Source organism: Hypomesus transpacificus, unplaced genomic scaffold (genome assembly GCF_021917145.1).
Source record: "Hypomesus transpacificus isolate Combined female unplaced genomic scaffold, fHypTra1 scaffold_194, whole genome shotgun sequence".
Taxonomy (NCBI): domain Eukaryota; kingdom Metazoa; phylum Chordata; class Actinopteri; order Osmeriformes; family Osmeridae; genus Hypomesus; species Hypomesus transpacificus.
The window spans coordinates 172,435-192,348 of NW_025813739.1; the positions used below are offsets into that span (position 1 = coordinate 172,435).

General features: G+C 49.1%; 1 protein-coding gene across 2 annotated transcripts; it reads left to right on the forward strand.

The window, feature by feature from the left end:
• Positions 1-8,312: 8,312 nt before the first annotated feature.
• Positions 8,313-19,550, forward strand: ppp2r2ab (protein phosphatase 2, regulatory subunit B, alpha b). Of its 2 annotated transcripts, none has more exons than XM_047052020.1 (10): positions 8,313-8,561; positions 10,223-10,300; positions 11,779-11,876; positions 12,303-12,468; positions 12,589-12,701; positions 13,553-13,730; positions 13,992-14,156; positions 14,658-14,827; positions 17,099-17,190; positions 17,780-19,550. In XM_047052020.1, the coding sequence occupies exons 1-10, from the start codon at positions 8,555-8,557 to the stop codon at positions 18,057-18,059; spliced, it is 1,347 nt and encodes a 448-aa protein (XP_046907976.1). In that variant the 5' UTR covers positions 8,313-8,554; the 3' UTR covers positions 18,060-19,550. The 2 variants fall into 2 exon arrangements, with proteins under 2 accessions (XP_046907976.1, XP_046907975.1); XM_047052019.1 differs by lacking the exon at positions 8,313-8,561 and adding an exon at positions 9,950-10,101.
• The last annotated feature ends 364 nt before the right edge of the window (positions 19,551-19,914 follow it).

Sequence of the window (19,914 nt, forward strand, 5' to 3'; positions counted from 1 at the left end):
GAGAAGCGAAAGAGAGAGATGAGGAGAGAGAGAAAGAGAAAGAGGAGATGTTTGTCCTGGTGAAGCTTATGGAGTTCTCTGAGATAGTCACAGCAGTGAGAGGAACAACTGCTGTCTCCATTATAAAACCTCCAGGCCAACTCTCATCTCACTGGATTATTAGATGGTTGCCAGTTTCAATTGGCATGCAGTGTGTCCAAAATCCCCCTGATTGGGAACTACTGATGCAAATAATGATTTTGTATTACATTTTCACAAAACCCCCTAAATTATAGTCAGTTTGGCTGGTACTTTCGACAGCCTCTCCCTCCTCTCGTCAGAATGAAATAGCGCTGTTAGCAGCCATTTTTCCATCGTGTTTGTCTTCTTGTACTGCCTAAGCCACAACTGTGAAATGCAATTTCACTAAGTTTCAGTGATGAATCCCACATAGCATCTGCCATCCATTGTCCCCCCCCCCCCCTCTCTGTCAGGAGGAACAGTGATGAGACAGCGACAGAGAGCTGCCTTCTGCCTGCGACTTTACCTCAGGATGAGACAGCGACAGAGAGCTGCCTTCTGCCTGCGACTTTACCTCAGGATGAGACAGCGACAGAGAGCTGCCTTCTGCCTGCGACTTTACCTCAGGATGAGACAGCGACAGAGAGCTGCCTTCTGCCTGCGACTTTACCTCAGGAGACGATGCCTCAGCAGAGAGAGAGAGAGAGACACAGAGAGAGAGACACAGAGAGAAAGAGAGAGAGACACAGAGAGAGAGAGACACAGAGAGAGAGAGACACTGAGAGAGAGAGACAGAGAGAGAGAGAGAGAGAGAGAGAGAGAGAGAGAGAGAGAGAGAGAGAGAGAGAGACAGAGTTTAAACAGCCTAGCAGCAGGACTCCAGCACACCTCTGGAGCTGAGTAGATGGACGCCTTCTCCCTGGCCCAGAGGCACTTGTGAATTACCGAAATTACAGTTTGGAGAAAGCTACCGTTCGCTTCTTCTGTTCAAATGCTTTTTCTCGTGCATTTTTCTCTCCTGTGCCGTGACAAACTAATGCTTCCTGAAAGTGAACACTCAAACTGCAAAGTTTGTGTATACATTCATCAGCAAACAGACATGCTCTCTGTCCTCCCTCATTTCTCCCCACCACCCTTGTGTGCTCTCTCCCTTCATCTCTCTCTCCCCCTCTCTCTTCAAGTCTTGCTCCCTCTGTCTCTCTTTCCATCTTTCACTCCCTCTCTATCCATCTCTCTCTTCATCTCTCTCCCTCTCTCTCCCTCTCTCTCCCTCCACGCCCCCATTTCCCGCTCTCCTTCCTGTCCGTGGATGCATGTTGTGCTCTCAACGTTATAAATGGCTTCTCTGGCAGAGCTTACATTAGATTAGTTTCTTTGAGATTCATTCCAGCCCTAACTCTGGTCTCAGCACTCTCGCAGCTTGTTTCCTTGATGAATACCCGTAGCCCTGTCAACAGCCATTTGCTAGAACCCTTTTCATAAACTGTTCCTCAGAGGGCTTAAAAAACACCCTCCTCTCTCTCTCCCCCCCCTTTCTCCCCCTCTCTCTCTCTCTCCCTCCTCTCTCTCCCCCCTCTCTACCCCTCACTCTCTCCCTTCCCTTTTTCTCTCTCTCTCTCTCCCTTCCACTTTCTCTCTCTCTCTCTCTCTCTCTCTCTCTCTCTCAGTATCCCAGTGTAAGCCCCTCTACCCTGACAAGGTCACACAAGCACCCCTGGCTGAAACAGAATAGGAACACACTCACTCATCAAGAACACAAAAGCCCGACCGTTCACCAGTCAATTTCCATATCACACACACCTCCGCATTTGATGTGTGATTCCATGTTTGATCTTAGGGGATGTGAGAGCAGCGACGTGGCAGGGGAAAGGGGCTGTGGAGTGACTTTAATGCCTGTTGCTTCATGCAGAGAGCAGTATCGATCGCCGGCCATCACATACCCTCAGGCTCCCAAAAGCTACCCTAGCTCCACTGAGATGGCACAATCTACCTCCCACACAGAGCCATATCCAAGTCTGACTAAATGTAAATGTGAGTCGTTGTGTAATAGTGTGAATAGTCGTCTTTCTCCCAGGATGTGATGAACACACAGATCTGTCCCCCCTTCTTGTTCAAACGACCTGGTTCATAGCTCCTTCCTGGCCGTGAAAAAAAATGATATCTGGTCTGTTAAAATTGAAAATATCTCACATATAACGTCTTACATTGTGCTCACACTGTGCAACGATGAAAGTAGATTGTATTGTGGTTTTGGAAATACTAAATAGCTGTCTTCTGTGAGGACGGAAAAGGTTGAATCAATCAAAATCACTCAGTTTCACGTGTCTGAGGAATAAAAGAGACCATGATGCAGTTTAATATCATGTCGAACAGCATGTCATATTTGATAGGATGCAATGAGCCATCGCACAATGAGGCTTCTCTTCATGTTGAAATGACGGTTGCTAACACAAAGAGAAGGATGGTGCTTGTAGTTCTTCGACTGTTCGTGAATGACACCTTTTATCTCCTGAATGATATGCACAGTGGTTCAGACTGTCAGTGATGTACAGAAATGAATCATCTGTCAAAACCGTGATCAATGCGTGCAGCAGTAGAGATCAACTTGCGATGTGCAGCGGTGGCAGAAATAGCGTGATCACACGAGTCAGAATGCCAAAGATAGTTGTGTTTCTTGTCTTTTTAATTTGTCCTTTTTTGTCCCTCGGAGCGCCTGTGTACAGTAGCTCTGCTTCTCCGTGCGATGCCCCCCACGATGAGCTAACAAGGTGAGGGAGACTTGGAAATGGAGACGTTCATCAGGAGATGTGGAAAATAAAGATTGCGCCAACATTGGCAGGTTGCTCAGTGTGTCATTTCTTATCCCTCAGTGAGTAGCCATGCTTAACACATCACCATTCAGTATCAGTGTGTAGCGTGTGCTCGTGTGTGTGTGTGTCCAGATGAGTGTTTGACCTGGCGGTTGGGGTGCTCTCCTTCTCAGTGATAAGCCAGCTATCGCCTCACTCCCAGTCGTTGAAATGCCACCTTCTTTTATATCAAGAACCTGACCTTTTCTCCTCCTACACCTCTCTTCTCTTTCCGGTTTTTTCTTTTCTCACTGTGACCTTAAATTCTGAGAACTTTTGTGAGGATGTGTATGACTACAGTTCGTTTTTCAGCTACTTTGTAAAAATCTCTCTTCCTCCCTCTAGGAATGCACATCCGTTAGGGTTTATGCTAGTTAACTCACAGGTTCATCGATTTTCCCTTGAAATGTTTTTGACAGTTCTTCAGCCCATGATAGATTTGTCAAAGGTTTCAGACATTGGCAATTAAGTGATTTCACATAAAAAAAAAAAAAAAAAACACTTCGATGTTTTCCAATCAGAGAACATGTTCTATCGCAGCCACAATTGGTTTCTTTTTGGTGTCACAATCATTCTTTGATTTAAACGGCTCAGATTAGAGGTCTCGTGTTTTTTGTGAGTTTAGAAGTGACGTGGGTGTTCTGGTCAGTGTAGCGTTGCTAGGAGATATTAACTGGTCTGTAGAAACATTTATCAACGATAAACTCCTAGTAACAAAACATTGCTCTTAACATCATTGAAGGCTGATAATTATTACTAAATGTATCTTCATCATTTAATATAATGTACTGTATAATGTGAGACCTAATTCAAGACTTTTATAAATGAATCAGTATTCGAAAAGTTATTCTCAAATGGTTCTTCTTCATCTGTTGCAACCTACAATGTTAAAAAAACATTTTGATCTTAGATTGGGGATATTCAGCCAATTATACCATGAAACACAAGCTCACACATAAAGCAAACAAACAATCAAGGCATCCTTATATTAGTGTAGGCAAAATACCTCAGATGAACCCTGGATAATCAGTCTGGTTCATGCTTGTTGTGACTGTGCTACAAATTAGCGGCTTAAAAACAACTACACCGTTTTACAATGGCTTCATCTTTCCTGCAAAATAAGAACACATTAAACCACAACGAAACCACAGATCCACAGAGTTTAAACATACACAATTATATTAAGTGAGAAGTTTTGCTCTAGGCTTCTCTCCACCGTACATAATCCTTCATTATCAACACAAATGATCCCAAACCCTATTAGTGGGTTGCGTGTAAGAATCCCTGATCGATACCACAGGAGATTGATGACAGACTCAGCAATTCATTTCTCCATCAGCCTATCCGTCTTTACACTGAGTCAAATGGCTGAGGACATATCACTATTATCTATGTGAGGTTCTTGTGACTTAATGGTTGGTACTTGTGTGTGTATATTATCTTTATATGATCTTTATGTTGAATCTTCCCATATCTATGTATCTATGTACTTGTGAATTTAGTTATAACTGTTTGATTTTATAATATGTACTCTAGTGATCCGTTTAAAATCAACACAATTTAGTGGTACATGCTCGACACATTGTGCACTGCGAGTTGATTCCCAATCAAATTGAATTGAAATGGATAGAGTATAGAACAGAGCACTGGTCAGCCAGCTCCAGGGGAAGTCTGAATTTTTTTTATAATCACCCAGCTCCATGAAGCGAATGTTTAATGACGCCATGCAATCAGCCAAGACAGAGTAACTAAGACAGGATAACCAGGGTAACCAGGGTAACCAGGGATCTCAGGTCGTTCTTTCTCCCACCTTCTGAAAGAGGTCTGATCCTGGCTGCGAAACTCAGAGCGGGTTATTAAAGAGCAGACAACATTGCTTTCAGAGAGTTGATTGTGATCAACTCTCAAGGTGATTGTCTTAAGGCCAAACTGTCTCGACAGAGACACACAGAGAGAAAGAGAGAGAGAGAGAGAGAGAGAGAGAGAGAGAGAGAGAGAGAGAGAGAGAGAGAGAGAGAGAGAGAAAGAGAAAGACAGAGAGAGAGATCTCTGACACAATCATATATCACTCTTCACCTGCTCTCGACCAATTGGCTCTGCTCTATGGCCAGCTGCTCTCCAGGACGTTGTTTGTGACACGTTGACATTGACATATGAAAGAACACAGCAGGAGTGCCCTTCGAACTGACACAGAGGCACGGCTTTGATTCTGCAGAAAGACACAATTGATCATTTTTAACTCCAACAACTCTTACTCTTCGAAAGGTGACACATCGATTGCATACTGCACATACCAAACAAGCTGCAAATCCCACTGCATTTTCTCTTGCCCCCCAGTAATAATGTTGTAATCACTCCATATTGACAGTGTTGGCTGTTTACGTAACATTATATTCTAGGTTGCTGTTAATAATTTCCAAAACGTTCATTTGAGAGAAGACAGAACGTGTTTCCCCCCATATAAAAAAGTTTTCAGGTCACTGATTGAAAAGTGAACTCGGTCAATGTATTCGTCGGTTTGTTAGGAATTCCGTATGTCGTGTTGTTGTGGCAACACGTCAGCCGTGGAATGCTGATGGTGGCTTCTGCTGGGAGTCTTGTGTTGCTACACCTAAGGTGGGCTGTTTTCGTCAACCCTGTCCAGTACCATAAACGGGTCACCACTCTGGAGGGGTGATCATGCTCCAGCTTGGTTAATGGTCCTTACTGACAGCACTTAATGAAAATTAATGGCCAGCTTTAAGACTCCACATACACGTGCACAGAAACCACTCTCTATTACTGGGTTTAGTGGTGTTCACCTTATTTACATGTACTGTTATCCCCAGTCGACACGCCACAGAAACGTATCGTTCGGAAACTAACAACAGGCATCAGGACACGGTGTTCCTCAAGGTTCCATCCCCCCTGTATGGGTTCTTCATATAAACCAACAGTACCCCAGCGAATAAACAGTTGGAATTAAAACATTGCATGCAAAATAATTATTTTATGTGACTGCAGAGACCATAAGGATATCCAGTACACTTCATTAGTTTGCCATTATCACATTTTGCGACGGGCGATCTGGCAGAGTGAGCACTATGATCAAATTTGCTTATTGCCGACAGACATAAACACACTGAGAAATGATACAATTAAGAGGTCTGTCGGGGTCATTTGGTTAATTCTGACTTAACTTGGCAAGAGTACTGCCAATAACCCTCATGCTTGGACAGAAATTGGTGCTTGGGGCGTGGCAATGTATCTAAGTCACATCAACAGTAAGAAAGAACAAGTTGCTACCCAGCTGAAAATAAGAAGAAAAAAAAAAGCATTTGTATTTCCATTTTTAGGCTTCTGACTTTTTTTTTTGGACTCTGTTGCAGCTTCTATTTATGTCTGAGTGTCTCTATACTCACACAGTCATGCTGGTTGGAACAGATATTATGTTTACAAAAGAACACGTTATCCCAGTCAACAGCCAAGCGTGGGAGTTGCCTTCTTACATCATCCCATTGTCTCACCATTGGCTAGATTAGTTTACAGGCCACCGATCCTCATTGTGTAAATAAAAGGCATTCCCCTCAAGTTCGTCGACAGGGAAGCTGTCCAAGAGGTCATCAAAGTGCCAGGGATACGCCCAGGAAGCAGCTCTCCTCCTCTGTTCCACCCAGTTTGCTCTTCTTGGTTTTTTTTCCTTTCCTCTCTTCCGCTTCTTGCTCTTCCCACACCCTACATCTATGTTGTTCACACACTTTGTCCCACATATTCAATCTGACACACCTCCGAACCTAACTCCCCCCTCACTTCTTCCCACTGCCACCACAACATTTTCTTTGCTTCCCATCATTTTCTCCCTCTCCCTCTCCCTCTCCCTCTCCCTCTCCCTCTCCCTCTCCCTCTCCCTCTCCCTCTCCCTCTCCCTCTCCCTCTCCGTCTCCGTCTCCGTCTCCGTCTCCGTCTCCGTCTCCGTCTCCGTCTCCCTCTCCCTCTCCCTCTCTCTCTCTGGTATAGTGTGGCAAGACTGCCACCCCTTGTCATGATAACATTACTTTCCTTCTTTCTCTTCTCCCGTCGCCTCCCTCCCTCCCTCCCTCCCTCGCTGTCTCTGGGGTGTGTATTAGGACGCACGCAGAGCACCATGGAGGAACACTGCCATCTACAGTCATCTGTTGTTCTGACGTTTGCATCTGCTCAAGAACAACAACATCGCCATCTGCTGACCTAAACAAGACTTATATTTGGTGACTACCTGTCAGAAAAACTGTTATGTCATCATATAATAGCCTACTGAATCGCGCGTGTTGCTGAAATTGTCAAATTAAAAGCAAAATACGTTGAATATTGCTTTCATTTGTTTGTTAGACACATTTAATAAGACGTTTAGGCCTACATCTGGCGATTCACTTGTGAGAAATATTATGGGAATTGATGTTGCTATGCTGTGCACTGTCTTATGTCATCAATATCACTAAAGCAGCCTCTGCCGCTACACATGTAGAGAAGAGAGGATATTGTCTGCACCCACACACCCACATATCGGCTCGGTGAATTATTTGCATTCGTGCCTCTCTTTTACTCACCTCCAGTGCCTGCGAAATGAAGTCAGACTATATAATCAAAATATATATCCCCCAATATTCAAATATGGTCAAAATGTCCCCCCTATATATTGATATAAAAATATGAATAAAATATAAATGTGCTACGCTACGACAGGCAACCACGCACGCTGTCCAAAATTATCATTACAAATGTAATCATATTCATAACTAAACGTATAAAGTTTTCGGGGTGACCGTCAGTATCCCCAGCAGATTTCGTCCCCCCCAATGTTGACTCCATGACTACGGCCTTGGTACAGATATACTGATATACATTAATACTGATGTCAAGTGCACATAATGTTAACAAAACAAAAATTCTAGACTCTCTGTTTTCTCTATGAAATATCAATGAAAAAAGTGCTTGGAAAAATATTAGATTTGTTTCTGTATGCCATCATGCTGCAGAAGATGTTCCATGTTTCACGGAGCAGTAAAACGATATAGTCTACACCACTAGAGGCCAGCACACTCCACAAAATGTAGGCTACCTGACTGCCTGAAGACAAGCATCTTTCATGCAATAAATAAAATGTCAAAATTGCTGTGGATTGGAAAGTGCTCTTGACTTGACAGATCTATGTTGCCACCAGCAAACAAAATAAGTAAAAGTGAGGTAAATCAATACATTTAATTATTTACTCCTGCATATATATACACCATGTGTAAATCACGTCATATCTCCTTCATCTATCATGTTGTAATTTCAAAATATATTGAAGGCAGAAATTGTAATAATTTATGGATGAAGAAGGCGATGAGAGTAGAATTAGGAAAGGCGCTGAGAGATGCATGCACCCTTTTAGAGGCTGGTCCTGATGATGTCATTGTGGTATAAGGGTAGCGCCATTTTGAACTAAATAAGTGCGGTAGCTGTATAGCTGTGCCTGCCTGGTTTGAAAGAAGAGTGGGTGGACTTCACGAGGGAGGGTGAATGAACCAGGGAAATAAGGGAGTGAGTGCAAAACAGCAGTGGTCCGCAACGATTCGGCCTCATAATCCATCGCAAACTAACCCGCCTCCATCATCATTCGAAACAGACCGCCGGTACAAGACCATCCCAGACCATAGAGTGAGGGATTGGGAACTGAGATTGTAATTGAGAATCCCTTTTTCGTCATGGCAGGTAATTCTGAAAACTCACGCCTTAAGAGAAACTCGGCTAGTGCTAACAAGCTATGCTAGCTATGTTATACAAAAGTTTCATAAATATTGTGTATCTGTATACCTAGAGATATATGGGTATGGGTGAAATCATCTTATACAGCAGACTTTCTGGTTATAACTCCCCAGTCAAACGAGCTAACTTTAAGTCAAATTGACTCACTACTAGCTCTAGAACTACTAGCGCTACTATTAGCAGCTAACGATTAATGCTATAGCTAGCAAGCTAACCGTTCACTTTTTAAATGTTTAGCTTTAAGAATCGTGGCTAAACGCACGACTTGACCTTCTGTTTTACAGACTTTGTGTAAGCAAAACTGCACAGTACTCAACCATCTCCGCTACTAACTTGGCAAGCTATTTATCGTAAATGTTAGACTACCAGACTAGCCGAGATACCCGGCCTGCTGTGTGCTTTGGTATGCATTTCAAGTCCAACTTATTTCAGCCAGCAGTGAATTTGATGTGTCGTTAGCATTTCGGCTGTAGGAGTAGCAAACGTGTTCACCAGTTGCCGGGTAGCTGTAGAGCTAGCTAGTTGGCCAACATGCCTGTGTTCTACCTGGCTATTTATGCCAGCTATCGTGTTAGCTAGCCACGCAAGGGGTAAACTGCAAGTTGCCAGCTAACAAACAAGCTAGCAAGCAATGTTAGCTTAGGGGTGGTGGTGCTCGGTCATGTAGCTTTAGCTAGCAAAAATGCTGTGTCAGACGCCGAGGCTAGCCACCAAACAGCATATGCTCGATATTGAATAGACGAGTTGTGTTCGAGGATCTGAAGTTCAGAAGCGTGGAAGTTAGGTGATGTGAGCGGGAGTCGGGTGATGAAAAAGATGGCCGTTGCACTTGCTGGTGCCACAGTCTGATGGCACAGACTGGCCTGTTCTACAGGGCTGCACCTTATTTTCCACCTGGAGCATCTTTCCTCAGGCCTCATGCATAGGTTGTGCTTGAACGTAATGGCTATCCATAATGCGTCACAAGCAGGATACGCAAATGGTCTAAGATGGCCAGCCGGCAAGTACAATCTTTCCCTTGAAACTAACCTGCATCCTCAGGTCTGTTAACCTATCAGTGCATCGAAATCGCGAGATGAGTCATTTTACAAGGGCGGACAGAATGCAGTCACATGAATATTACCTAGAAAGCTAGTTACACCCAGAGCGTGACGAGCTAAAACATAACAAATTTGGCCCTCCATTCATCTTTACGAACCAGGCCCTATTAGTTTTTTTTGTCAAATATTTTGATCAGCACATCTAACCAGTTTGATTGTGTAATATTAGAACTGTACATGGGTAGGTGTGACTATAGAGCAGCCTAGTTGTGCAATCAGCATTAGCTGTCAGCTGAAAACTCTGGTCTCTCCACAAACTAGTGTTCTCTTTACCTGTTGTTGGCAAATGCTTATTCATACACGTTGGTGAACCAATCCGTTACGTAGCGTGGGGCTTAAACAAGCTGGGATGGATTACTACAATTTGTGTCGCACGTTGATTCAAGGTAGCGTAACAATGCAAAGTCAAATCGTCGAGGTGTTGTCTTCCAACGGTTTTCTAGGTGCGGTTATTGGTGGGACGTGTCTTTGCGTGACTTTGAGCCCTCGTCTCGATTTGTGTTGCAGGAGTCGGAGGTGGGAGCAGCGATGGGCAGTGGTGCTTCTCTCAAGTGAAAGGGGCCATCGACGATGACGTTGCAGAAGGTAGGAACTCCATCTCTCTCTCTCTCTCTCTCTCTCTCTCTCGTTCTGTCTCTCCCCAGACCTCTGTCTCTCCCCAGACCTCCATGTAGGCACACAACGCTGTGTTCATCTCCTAAACAAGCGCCACATTGCATACACAGACATCCAACTGGCCTCCGGGTACTCGTGTGAGTGAGAGAAGCCTCTGCAGGTTGCATTCCTGAAAGCGTATGCCTGGCTCGCTGCTGTCAGTTGCTCCTTTCCTCCTGTCACGTGACCCCCCCCCCCCCCCCCCCCCCCCCAAGATTGCTGCGAAACTCATGCTGGAGCACGTCTGAGTTGCCGGGGACGGGGGGAGGGAACGAGGGGAGGAGGGCTTTCTGGGGCCAGTTGTAGTGTTTAGAGGGGCCAGTTACATTCAATATTATCATTGTCGTATCGTTTTATTCACCACGTCGCAGGCAGGCTAAAAGATGATTGACACTTTCGCGGGGCTACTAGGGGGGTCCAAGCTTGTCATCAGGGGGGCACCGCCCCTGCCAACAAGGTGTGCAGCACTTCATCCTTCAGTCTTCATCCTGGTTCCATATCACTCACCAGGGATTTCCAGTGTAGCCCTACTGAAGGGACAGACACCTGTCAAAGGTCTACCTTGTGACAGAATATTTACATCGTTTCCTTTCCGCACGCTCATGTGACTGCAAACGACGTCATGTGTTGGCACATGCGTGTGGTTAGCGTGGGTTAACGAGGAGGAAGGACGCGTGTTTGGAATCTGGGGACATCCTGTACTGTAAGCCTGCGGCCAAGCTCAGTGTGACAATCAAGCCTGTAACACATTCCTAGAGCAGGAAAGGTGAGAGCGCGTGTGTAGGGTTAGTGTGTGTGTGTGTGTACTGGTATGTGTTTGCCGTGTGTGGCTCCATGGGCTGTGACTGCGGTCTGGAGAGTACATTAGGCTCCATTCAGGAACTCTGCTGCAGCATGCAGGCTCTTGGTCATCCAGTGGTGCGTTGAGGGGATATTGACCAAATGAAGTGGCTCCCCCCCCCCCCACACACACACACACACACACACACACACACAGGCCCCCGGGAGGTCGTCCACACAAAAGCCTCCTGCTGCGACCTTTCGGAGTATTGTGTTTCTGCTTCAATGGTCAACAAAGGGTTAAGTGTGTGTCTCCCCCTCTCTCTCCCCCTCTCTCTCCATCTCTCTCTCACTCTCTTTCTCTCCCTCCCTCTCTCTAAAAAGCATCTGTCGTGCTGTCGGGGGAATGTGTGCTAGTTTGTGGAATCTAGGTTAGCGTGCATAGTCTGTGCCCTGGATCCAGTCCTATCCAAGGCTCACCTGCATAGTCGACACACCCACCCTGACGGTAGCCACCACCCCAGAGCTGGTGCAGGCCTAACTGTAGGAATGTCCCCACCTTAAATGTCTCATCTATTAAGACTTCAGCGTGACAGTGCATTAATGGCTGCTTTGATTCTCCCTGCCAGCTGACATCATTTCTACTGTGGAGTTCAACCACTCTGGGGAGTTGCTAGCCACGGGAGATAAAGGCGGTCGGGTTGTCATCTTTCAGCAGGAAATAGAGGTACCGATCGATGTTTACGGGTTTGAATTCTAATGTTTGATCTTACGTGTGGGAGAAGATCAGGACTGGAGACCTTGAATGTCCTCCGAAGTCATTGGTTGTAAAGGACATGCAGACACATTCAAACGCATCAAAGTAACAAAACGACAATGCAACAATATCCTGAAGACCGTCTACAGCAGCCATCATAAATCATCATCATCACAGTTCAGGCAGACATTTAAGGTGCATGTCAATAACCGTATGCCAATGATTGTAACATCCAAGATACTTATCTTCTCTCTCTCCACCACCCTCTCTCTCCCCCTCCACCACCCTCTCTCTCTCCCCCTCCACCACCCTCTCTCTCTCCCCCTCCACCACCCTCTCTCTCTCCCCCTCCACCACCCTCTCCCCCTCCACCACCCTCTCTCCCCCTCTAACCAGAACAAGAGCCAGCCGCAGTGTCGTAGTGAGTACAATGTTTACAGCACGTTCCAGAGCCACGAGCCCGAGTTCGACTACCTGAAGAGTTTAGAGATCGAGGAGAAGATCAACAAGATCAGGTGGCTCCCGCAGAAGAACGCTGCCCAGTTCCTGCTCTCCACCAACGGTCTGTCGCATACACACTCCCATCCCACCAAGTCCTCAAACATCCACTCTCTCTGTGTTGCCACTATTCCAGGGTTCCATACCTCACATAACTTGGGAGTTTTCTTTCTTTCTTTGACAGACAAAACTATAAAGTTGTGGAAGATTAGTGAGCGAGACAAGCGACCGGAAGGCTACAACCTGAAGGAGGAGGATGGGCGCTACAGGGACCCCAACACCGTGACCTCCCTGCGGGTCAGTACTGTCGCACGGAGGACCAGGCACTCTGTCGAGCCTCCTCCATCTGCTCTGCTCGCTGGAGAGAAACCTCTTCATTCACACACATTCATTACATCTGGATTACAATATCTTCTCTACTCTGGAGAAACCTTTATTTCGCACACATTCGTAACATCTGGATGGTCATATTTCCACCATGGAAGGTGTGGTTTGACCCGCGCGTCCTCCAGGCTGGCTGCTCCGCTCCCTGACCGTGTCTCCTCCCCCTGGCTGCTCCCTGACCGTGTCCCCTCCCCCTGGCTGCTCCCTGACTGTGTCTCCTCCCCCTGGCTGCTCCCTGACTGTGTCTCCTCCCCCTGGCTGCTCCCTGAATGTGTCCCCTCCCCCTGGCTGCTCCCTGACCGTGTCTCCTCCCCCTGGCTGCTCCCTGACTGTCTCCTCCCCCTGGCTGCTCCCTGACTGTGTCTCCTCCCCCTGGCTGCTCCCTGACTGTGTCCCCTCCCCCTGGCTGCTCCCTGACTGTCCCCTCCCCCTGGCTGCTCCCTGACTGTCTCCTCCCCCTGGCTGCTCCCTGACCGTGTCTCCTCCCCCTGGCTGCTCCCTGACTGTGTCTCCTCCCCCTGGCTGCTCCCTGACTGTGTCCCCTCCCCCTGGCTGCTCCCTGACCGTGTCTCCTCCCCCTGGCTGCTCCCTGACCGTGTCTCCTCCCCCTGGCTGCTCCCTGACCGTGTCCCCTCCCCCTGGCTGCTCCCTGACCGTGTCCCCTCCCCCTGGCTGCTCCCTGACCGTGTCCCCTCCCCCTGGCTGCTCCCTGACCGTGTCCCCTCCCCCTGGCTGCTCCCTGACCGTGTCTCCTCCCCCTGCAGGTGCCCGTGTTCAGACCCATGGATCTGATGGTGGAAGCCAGCCCTCGGAGGGTGTTTGCCAACGCCCACACCTATCACATCAACTCCATCTCCGTCAACAGCGACCACGAGACGTACCTGTCTGCCGACGACCTGCGCATCAACCTCTGGCACCAGGAGATCACCGACCGCAGTTTCAGTATCCTCTAACCGCCCGCCGCCGCCCATGCTGCCCTGCTTTCCTGTCTCGTTTGTCTGCTCCCTGTCGGTACGGTCGATGTTTCTCCTAGCGTTGACCTCAGGAAGTGGGGACAGTCATCGACATGAATCACAAAAGCCTCGTTTCTGTCCTGTTTTGTTTGTCTGCTCCCTGTCGATGTCTGGTCCTTCGTAGATTCTGTTTGTGTCCGGTTCCACGATGACGGTTCTTTCCCTTGACCCACCTCCCCCCCCCCCCCAGACATTGTGGACATCAAGCCAGCCAACATGGAGGAGCTGACAGAGGTGATTACCTCAGCAGAGTTCCACCCCCACCAGTGCAACACCTTCGTCTACAGCAGCAGCAAGGGCACCATCCGCCTGTGCGACATGAGGGCATCCGCCCTCTGCGACAAGCACTCCAAACGTGAGGGCCTCCGTCCAATCAGCACTCACCTGGCCTCCACTGTCTGTCCTTTAACTGGACCCCTGTTACTCAGACTCATATAAATGGTGTCTTCATACTAATACGAAGACACCATCGCTTATCACGAAGGAAAATACGACTTGAGGCTTTCACACCTGGAACCTCTGGTTCTTTACGGCCTAATTTATATTAAATACACTGTAGAGCAGGGCTGTCTTATCCTGGTCCTTAGAGGCCGCTGTCCTGGATGTTTGACATGTTTCCCTGCTCCCACACACCTGATTCAAATGAACGGGTCGTTATCAAGCTCTGTGGAAGCCTGGTGACGACCAGTCATTAACATCAGGTGTGTTGGAGCAGAGAAACATCTGAAACCTTCAGGACAGGGGCCCCTGAGGACCAGGGTAGGACAGCCTTGCTGTAGAGGGTAGCTGTTAGTAAGAGAGCCATCCATCTGATACGCGTGATTAACCTCTGTGTTTTTATGGTCTGGCGTTTCAGTGTTTGAGGAGCCAGAAGACCCCAGCAACAGGTCCTTCTTCTCAGAGATCATCTCCTCCATCTCCGACGTCAAGTTCAGCCACAACGGCCGCTACATGATGACCAGGGACTACCTGTCTGTGAAGATCTGGGACCTGAACATGGAGAGCCGGCCAGTGGAGACTTACCAGGTGAGATCAGCTCGGCCCGGATGTGGACAGATACTACGGTATCGCAGGGGTTCCCAACCCTGTCCTCAGGGACCCCCTGCCCTGCATGTTTTAGATCAGTGGTTCCCAACCCTGTCCTCAGGGACCCCCTGCCCTGCATGTTTTAGATCAGTGGTTCCCAACCCTGTCCTCAGGGACCCCCTGCCCTGCATGTTTTAGATCAGTGGTTCCCAACCCTGGTCCTCAGGGACCCCCTGCCCTGCATGTTTTAGATCAGTGGTTCCCAACCCTGGTCCTCAGGGACCCCCTGCCCTGCATGTTTTAGATCAGTGGTTCCCAACCCTGTCCTCAGGGACCCCCTGCCCTGCATGTTTTAGATCAGTGGTTCCCAACCCTGGTCCTCAGGGACCCCCTGCCCTGCATGTTTTAGATCAGTGGTTCCCAACCCTGGTCCTCAGGGACCCCCTGCCCTGCATGTTTTAGATCAGTGGTTCCCAACCCTGGTCCTCAGGGACCCCCTGCCCTGCATGTTTTAGATCAGTGGTTCCCAACCCTGTCCTCAGGGACCCCCTGCCCTGCATGTTTTAGATCAGTGGTTCCCAACCCTGTCCTCAGGGACCCCCTGCCCTGCATGTTTTAGATCAGTGGTTCCCAACCCTGTCCTCAGGGACCCCCTGCCCTGCATGTTTTAGATCAGTGGTTCCCAACCCTGTCCTCAGGGACCCCCTGCCCTGCATGTTTTAGATCAGTGGTTCCCAACCCTGGTCCTCAGGGACCCCCTGCCCTGCATGTTTTAGATCAGTGGTTCCCAACCCTGGTCCTCAGGGACCCCCTGCCCTGCATGTTTTAGATCAGTGGTTCCCAACCCTGTCCTCAGGGACCCCCTGCCCTGCATGTTTTAGATCAGTGGTTCCCAACCCTGGTCCTCAGGGACCCCCTGCCCTGCATGTTTTAGATCAGTGGTTCCCAACCCTGTCCTCAGGGACCCCCTGCCCTGCATGTTTTAGATCAGTGGTTCCCAACCCTGTCCTCAGGGACCCCCTGCCCTGCATGTTTTAGATCAGTGGTTCCCAACCCTGTCCTCAGGGACCCCCTGCCCTGCATGTTTTAGATCAGTGGTTCCCAACCCTGTCCTCAGGGACCCCCTGCCCTGCATGTTTTAGATCAGTGGTTCCCAACCCTGGTCCTCAGGGACCCCCTGCCCTGCATGTTTTAGATCAGTGGTTCCCAACCCTGTCCTCAGGGACCCCCTGCCCTGCATGTTTTAGATCAGTGGTTCCCAACCCTGTCCTCAGGGACCCCCTGCCCTGCATGTTTTAGATCAGTGGTTCCCAACCCTGTCCTCAGGGACCCCCTGCCCTGCATGTTTTAGATCAGTGGTTCCCAACCCTGTCCTCAGGGACCCCCTGCCCTGCATGTTTTAGATCAGTGGTTCCCAACCCTGGTCCTCAGGGACCCCCTGCCCTGCATGTTTTAGATCAGTGGTTCCCAACCCTGTCCTCAGGGACCCCCTGCCCTGCATGTTTTAGATCAGTGGTTCCCAACCCTGGTCCTCAGGGACCCCCTGCCCTGCATGTTTTAGATCAGTGGTTCCCAACCCTGTCCTCAGGGACCCCCTGCCCTGCATGTTTTAGATCAGTGGTTCCCAACCCTGGTCCTCAGGGACCCCCTGCCCTGCATGTTTTAGATCAGTGGTTCCCAACCCTGTCCTCAGGGACCCCCTGCCCTGCATGTTTTAGATCAGTGGTTCCCAACCCTGGTCCTCAGGGACCCCCTGCCCTGCATGTTTTAGATCAGTGGTTCCCAACCCTGGTCCTCAGGGACCCCCTGCCCTGCATGTTTTAGATCAGTGGTTCCCAACCCTGTCCTCAGGGACCCCCTGCCCTGCATGTTTTAGATCAGTGGTTCCCAACCCTGGTCCTCAGGGACCCCCTGCCCTGCATGTTTTAGATCAGTGGTTCCCAACCCTGTCCTCAGGGACCCCCTGCCCTGCATGTTTTAGATCAGTGGTTCCCAACCCTGTCCTCAGGGACCCCCTGCCCTGCATGTTTTAGATCAGTGGTTCCCAACCCTGGTCCTCAGGGACCCCCTGCCCTGCATGTTTTAGACGTGTCCATCCTCCAACACACCTGATTCAAATAAATGGGGGGACCAAGATTGAGAACCACTGCGGTATCGAACCAAACCTCAAGACCACACCTTTTTGCCGGTTTCCTGCATGCAGTGTCTAACGGTGTCCACCAGGGGGTGCTGTAAGACCCCAGACCTGACTTCTATCCTTCTCTTTGCCAGGTTCACGAGTACCTCAGGAGCAAGCTGTGCTCGCTGTACGAGAACGACTGCATCTTCGACAAGTTTGAATGCTGCTGGAACGGTAACGACAGGTGAGGACTGACTGCCACGGGGTAGACTGAGGACTGGGCCAAGAAAGGGTACTCGCTACAGAAAGCCATCGTCCTTTTGGTTTTGTTTACATTCTGCAGTCGATGATGTGTTTGTTGCTTTGCAACAGGTCTGAACCTGACCTTGTGGTTTCAAAGATTCAGTATCTCTCTCTCCCCTCCCTCTCTCCTTCCTCCCTACCTTTCCCCACTCCCTCTCTCTCCCTCCTTCCTCCCTACCTCTCACCACCCTCTCTCCCTCCTTCCTCCCTACTTCTCCCCACCCTCTCTCTCTCCTACCTCTCCCCTACCTCTCCCCAACCTCTCTCTCTCTCTCCTTCCTCCCTACCTCTCCCCATCCTCTCTCTCCTTCCTCCCTACCTCTCCCCACCCTCTCTTCCTCCCTACCTCTCCCCATCCTCTCTCTCTCTCTCCTTCCTCCCTACCTCTCCCCACCCTCTCTTCCTCCCTACCTCTCCCCATCCTCTCTCTCTCTCTCCTTCCTCCCTACCTCTCCCCACCCTCTCTTCCTCCCTACCTCTCCCCATCCTCTCTCTCTCTCTCCTTCCTCCTTACCTCTCTCTCCCTCCAGCGTGGTGATGACCGGCTCCTACAACAACTTCTTCCGGATGTTTGACCGCGCCCAGCGGCGGGACGTGACGCTGGAGGCGTCGCGGGAGAGCAGTAAGCCCCGGCAGGTGCTCAAGCCCCGCAAGGTGTGCGCCGGCGGCAAGCGCAAGAAGGACGAGATCAGCGTGGACAGCCTGGACTTCAACAAGAAGATCCTGCACACCGCCTGGCATCCCCAGGACAACATCATCGCCGTGGCCACCACCAACAACCTCTACATATTCCAGGACAAAGTGAACTAGTGGCGGGTGACGTGTGTCCCTGTCCCTGTCTTCCCCCCCCCCCCCCCCAAGCCAGACATTCACCACCACCACCACTGCCCCCCCCCCCCCCCTCCACCTCTTAACGTTAGTCCAGGACGGAGATTGTCGTTGGACAGATGGACTTTGCCATGTCCCCCCCATGCGTGTTGGGGGGGGGGGAACTGCAACCTCATTCTTGCTCGCCGTTCTCCTCTGTGTGGCACAGTGACTCTCGCCCCTTGTTATTGTTATGGTGATGATGTTGTGCCAATCTGTGTCGGCCAAACCAGCCCAGCCCAGCGACAGCACGGGTAGTTAAACAAGTTCCATTTCTTTCTCTTGTCAGAACACAACCACACCTTGTTTTTCCTTCGTTTTCTTTTTCGGGGCTGGTGATTGGCCACGTAGAAGAAAGGGGGGGGGGGGGGGGGGGGGGGGAAGGAAGAAGGAAAGAAAAAGCCCACCCAGAGTTCTGTTTGTCTCTTGCCATGGTTATGTTTATTGTTTAGATGACTGGACAGCCAAGCTGTTTCCTGTCTGTCGAGAACCAGTGTTCACTTCCTCCCCTTGACCCTCTAACACGCCATGTGTCTCTTCCAGCTCCACACTCCTGCTGAAAGCACCACACGCACACACACTTTCTCAAACACACAGTCCCCCAGGGGCCCCTCCCTGTCACCAAGCTGTAGCTGCTACTGGTGGTCTGCTGCACCTAGGAGCTCTGACACATGAACAGAGACCTGTGCTCTCTGGTCCCCCCCCCTACACACACACACACACACGCCCGACCCAGACAGCTGACCCGGACCCGCCCCAGTGAAGACCACTGCCCACAGCTGAGCTTCATACTCTGGGTAGGCAGGCAGTCCTGCCTGGGTCTTGGGGGAGAGTAAAGTGCCCTGTGTCACCTCTGAATTATTTACCTCCTTATTTTTTTTCTTGTTGTCAAACTAATATCCAGGTGTCAAGAGATGATGATTTGATTGTCATATTTATAAATGTAACAAATGTCACCACAGAATTGTTGGTTGTAATTATTTTTTTGAGCTGACTAGACCGTAAGGTGTTTGGAGCGATCTGAAGTGCCGTCTCCTGGTCTCGAGACGGGCCGCGCTTCCGTCACAGGAGCGAGCTGACGGCCGCTGTCGCTCATCCAAAGTGCCACGAGGTCTCATGCACTGGACTCCATGTTGTGTTGTCAACTGAAATGCTACAGGGTGTGCTTGTGGCTGGAAAGACTGCATATTTTACAGACGCCAAAGTGGCTGGGTTCTCGTAGTTTGTTTAAATGTGAGCTGAACCCCATTCCGGTTATTACTCTAATGTAATGATTCAATATAGTCTAGTTCTCTGGTTGATGTCCACACCCTCGAGAGAAACTGACGGTTTACTAATCATAATGCCTCCAATAATGTTTGACGATGACAAATACGATCGGTGTTGTTGTAATCTTGAATGATGGGGACAAGAATAAAGTAAATACTTTTTTTACTCGTGTGGTGAATTATTGAGGTAGTGCTAGTTGTTTCTCTCTCAGGTGTTCAAATTCATTTCGGAAATTTGGATGGGACGAGAGATAATTAGATATGACGTTTCGTTGTAGGTTGAATGGCACACAAATGAAGTCTTGGAGATATTTAGGCGGGGTATTTATTTTCATATATACGGTTGGTGCCCTGATATCGGCATCCCAGAGTCTATTTTGAGGATGTGTTTAACGTGATCATATGCACGTAAACAACTTCATCCACTCCATGTATGCAAATTAATGTCGTCTCGTTTTTTTTTCATGTCTTTTTGCATGTTGGTCCTCATCCATTCCAAGCAGGTTACGTAATTTGGTCAGCTTTTTTGC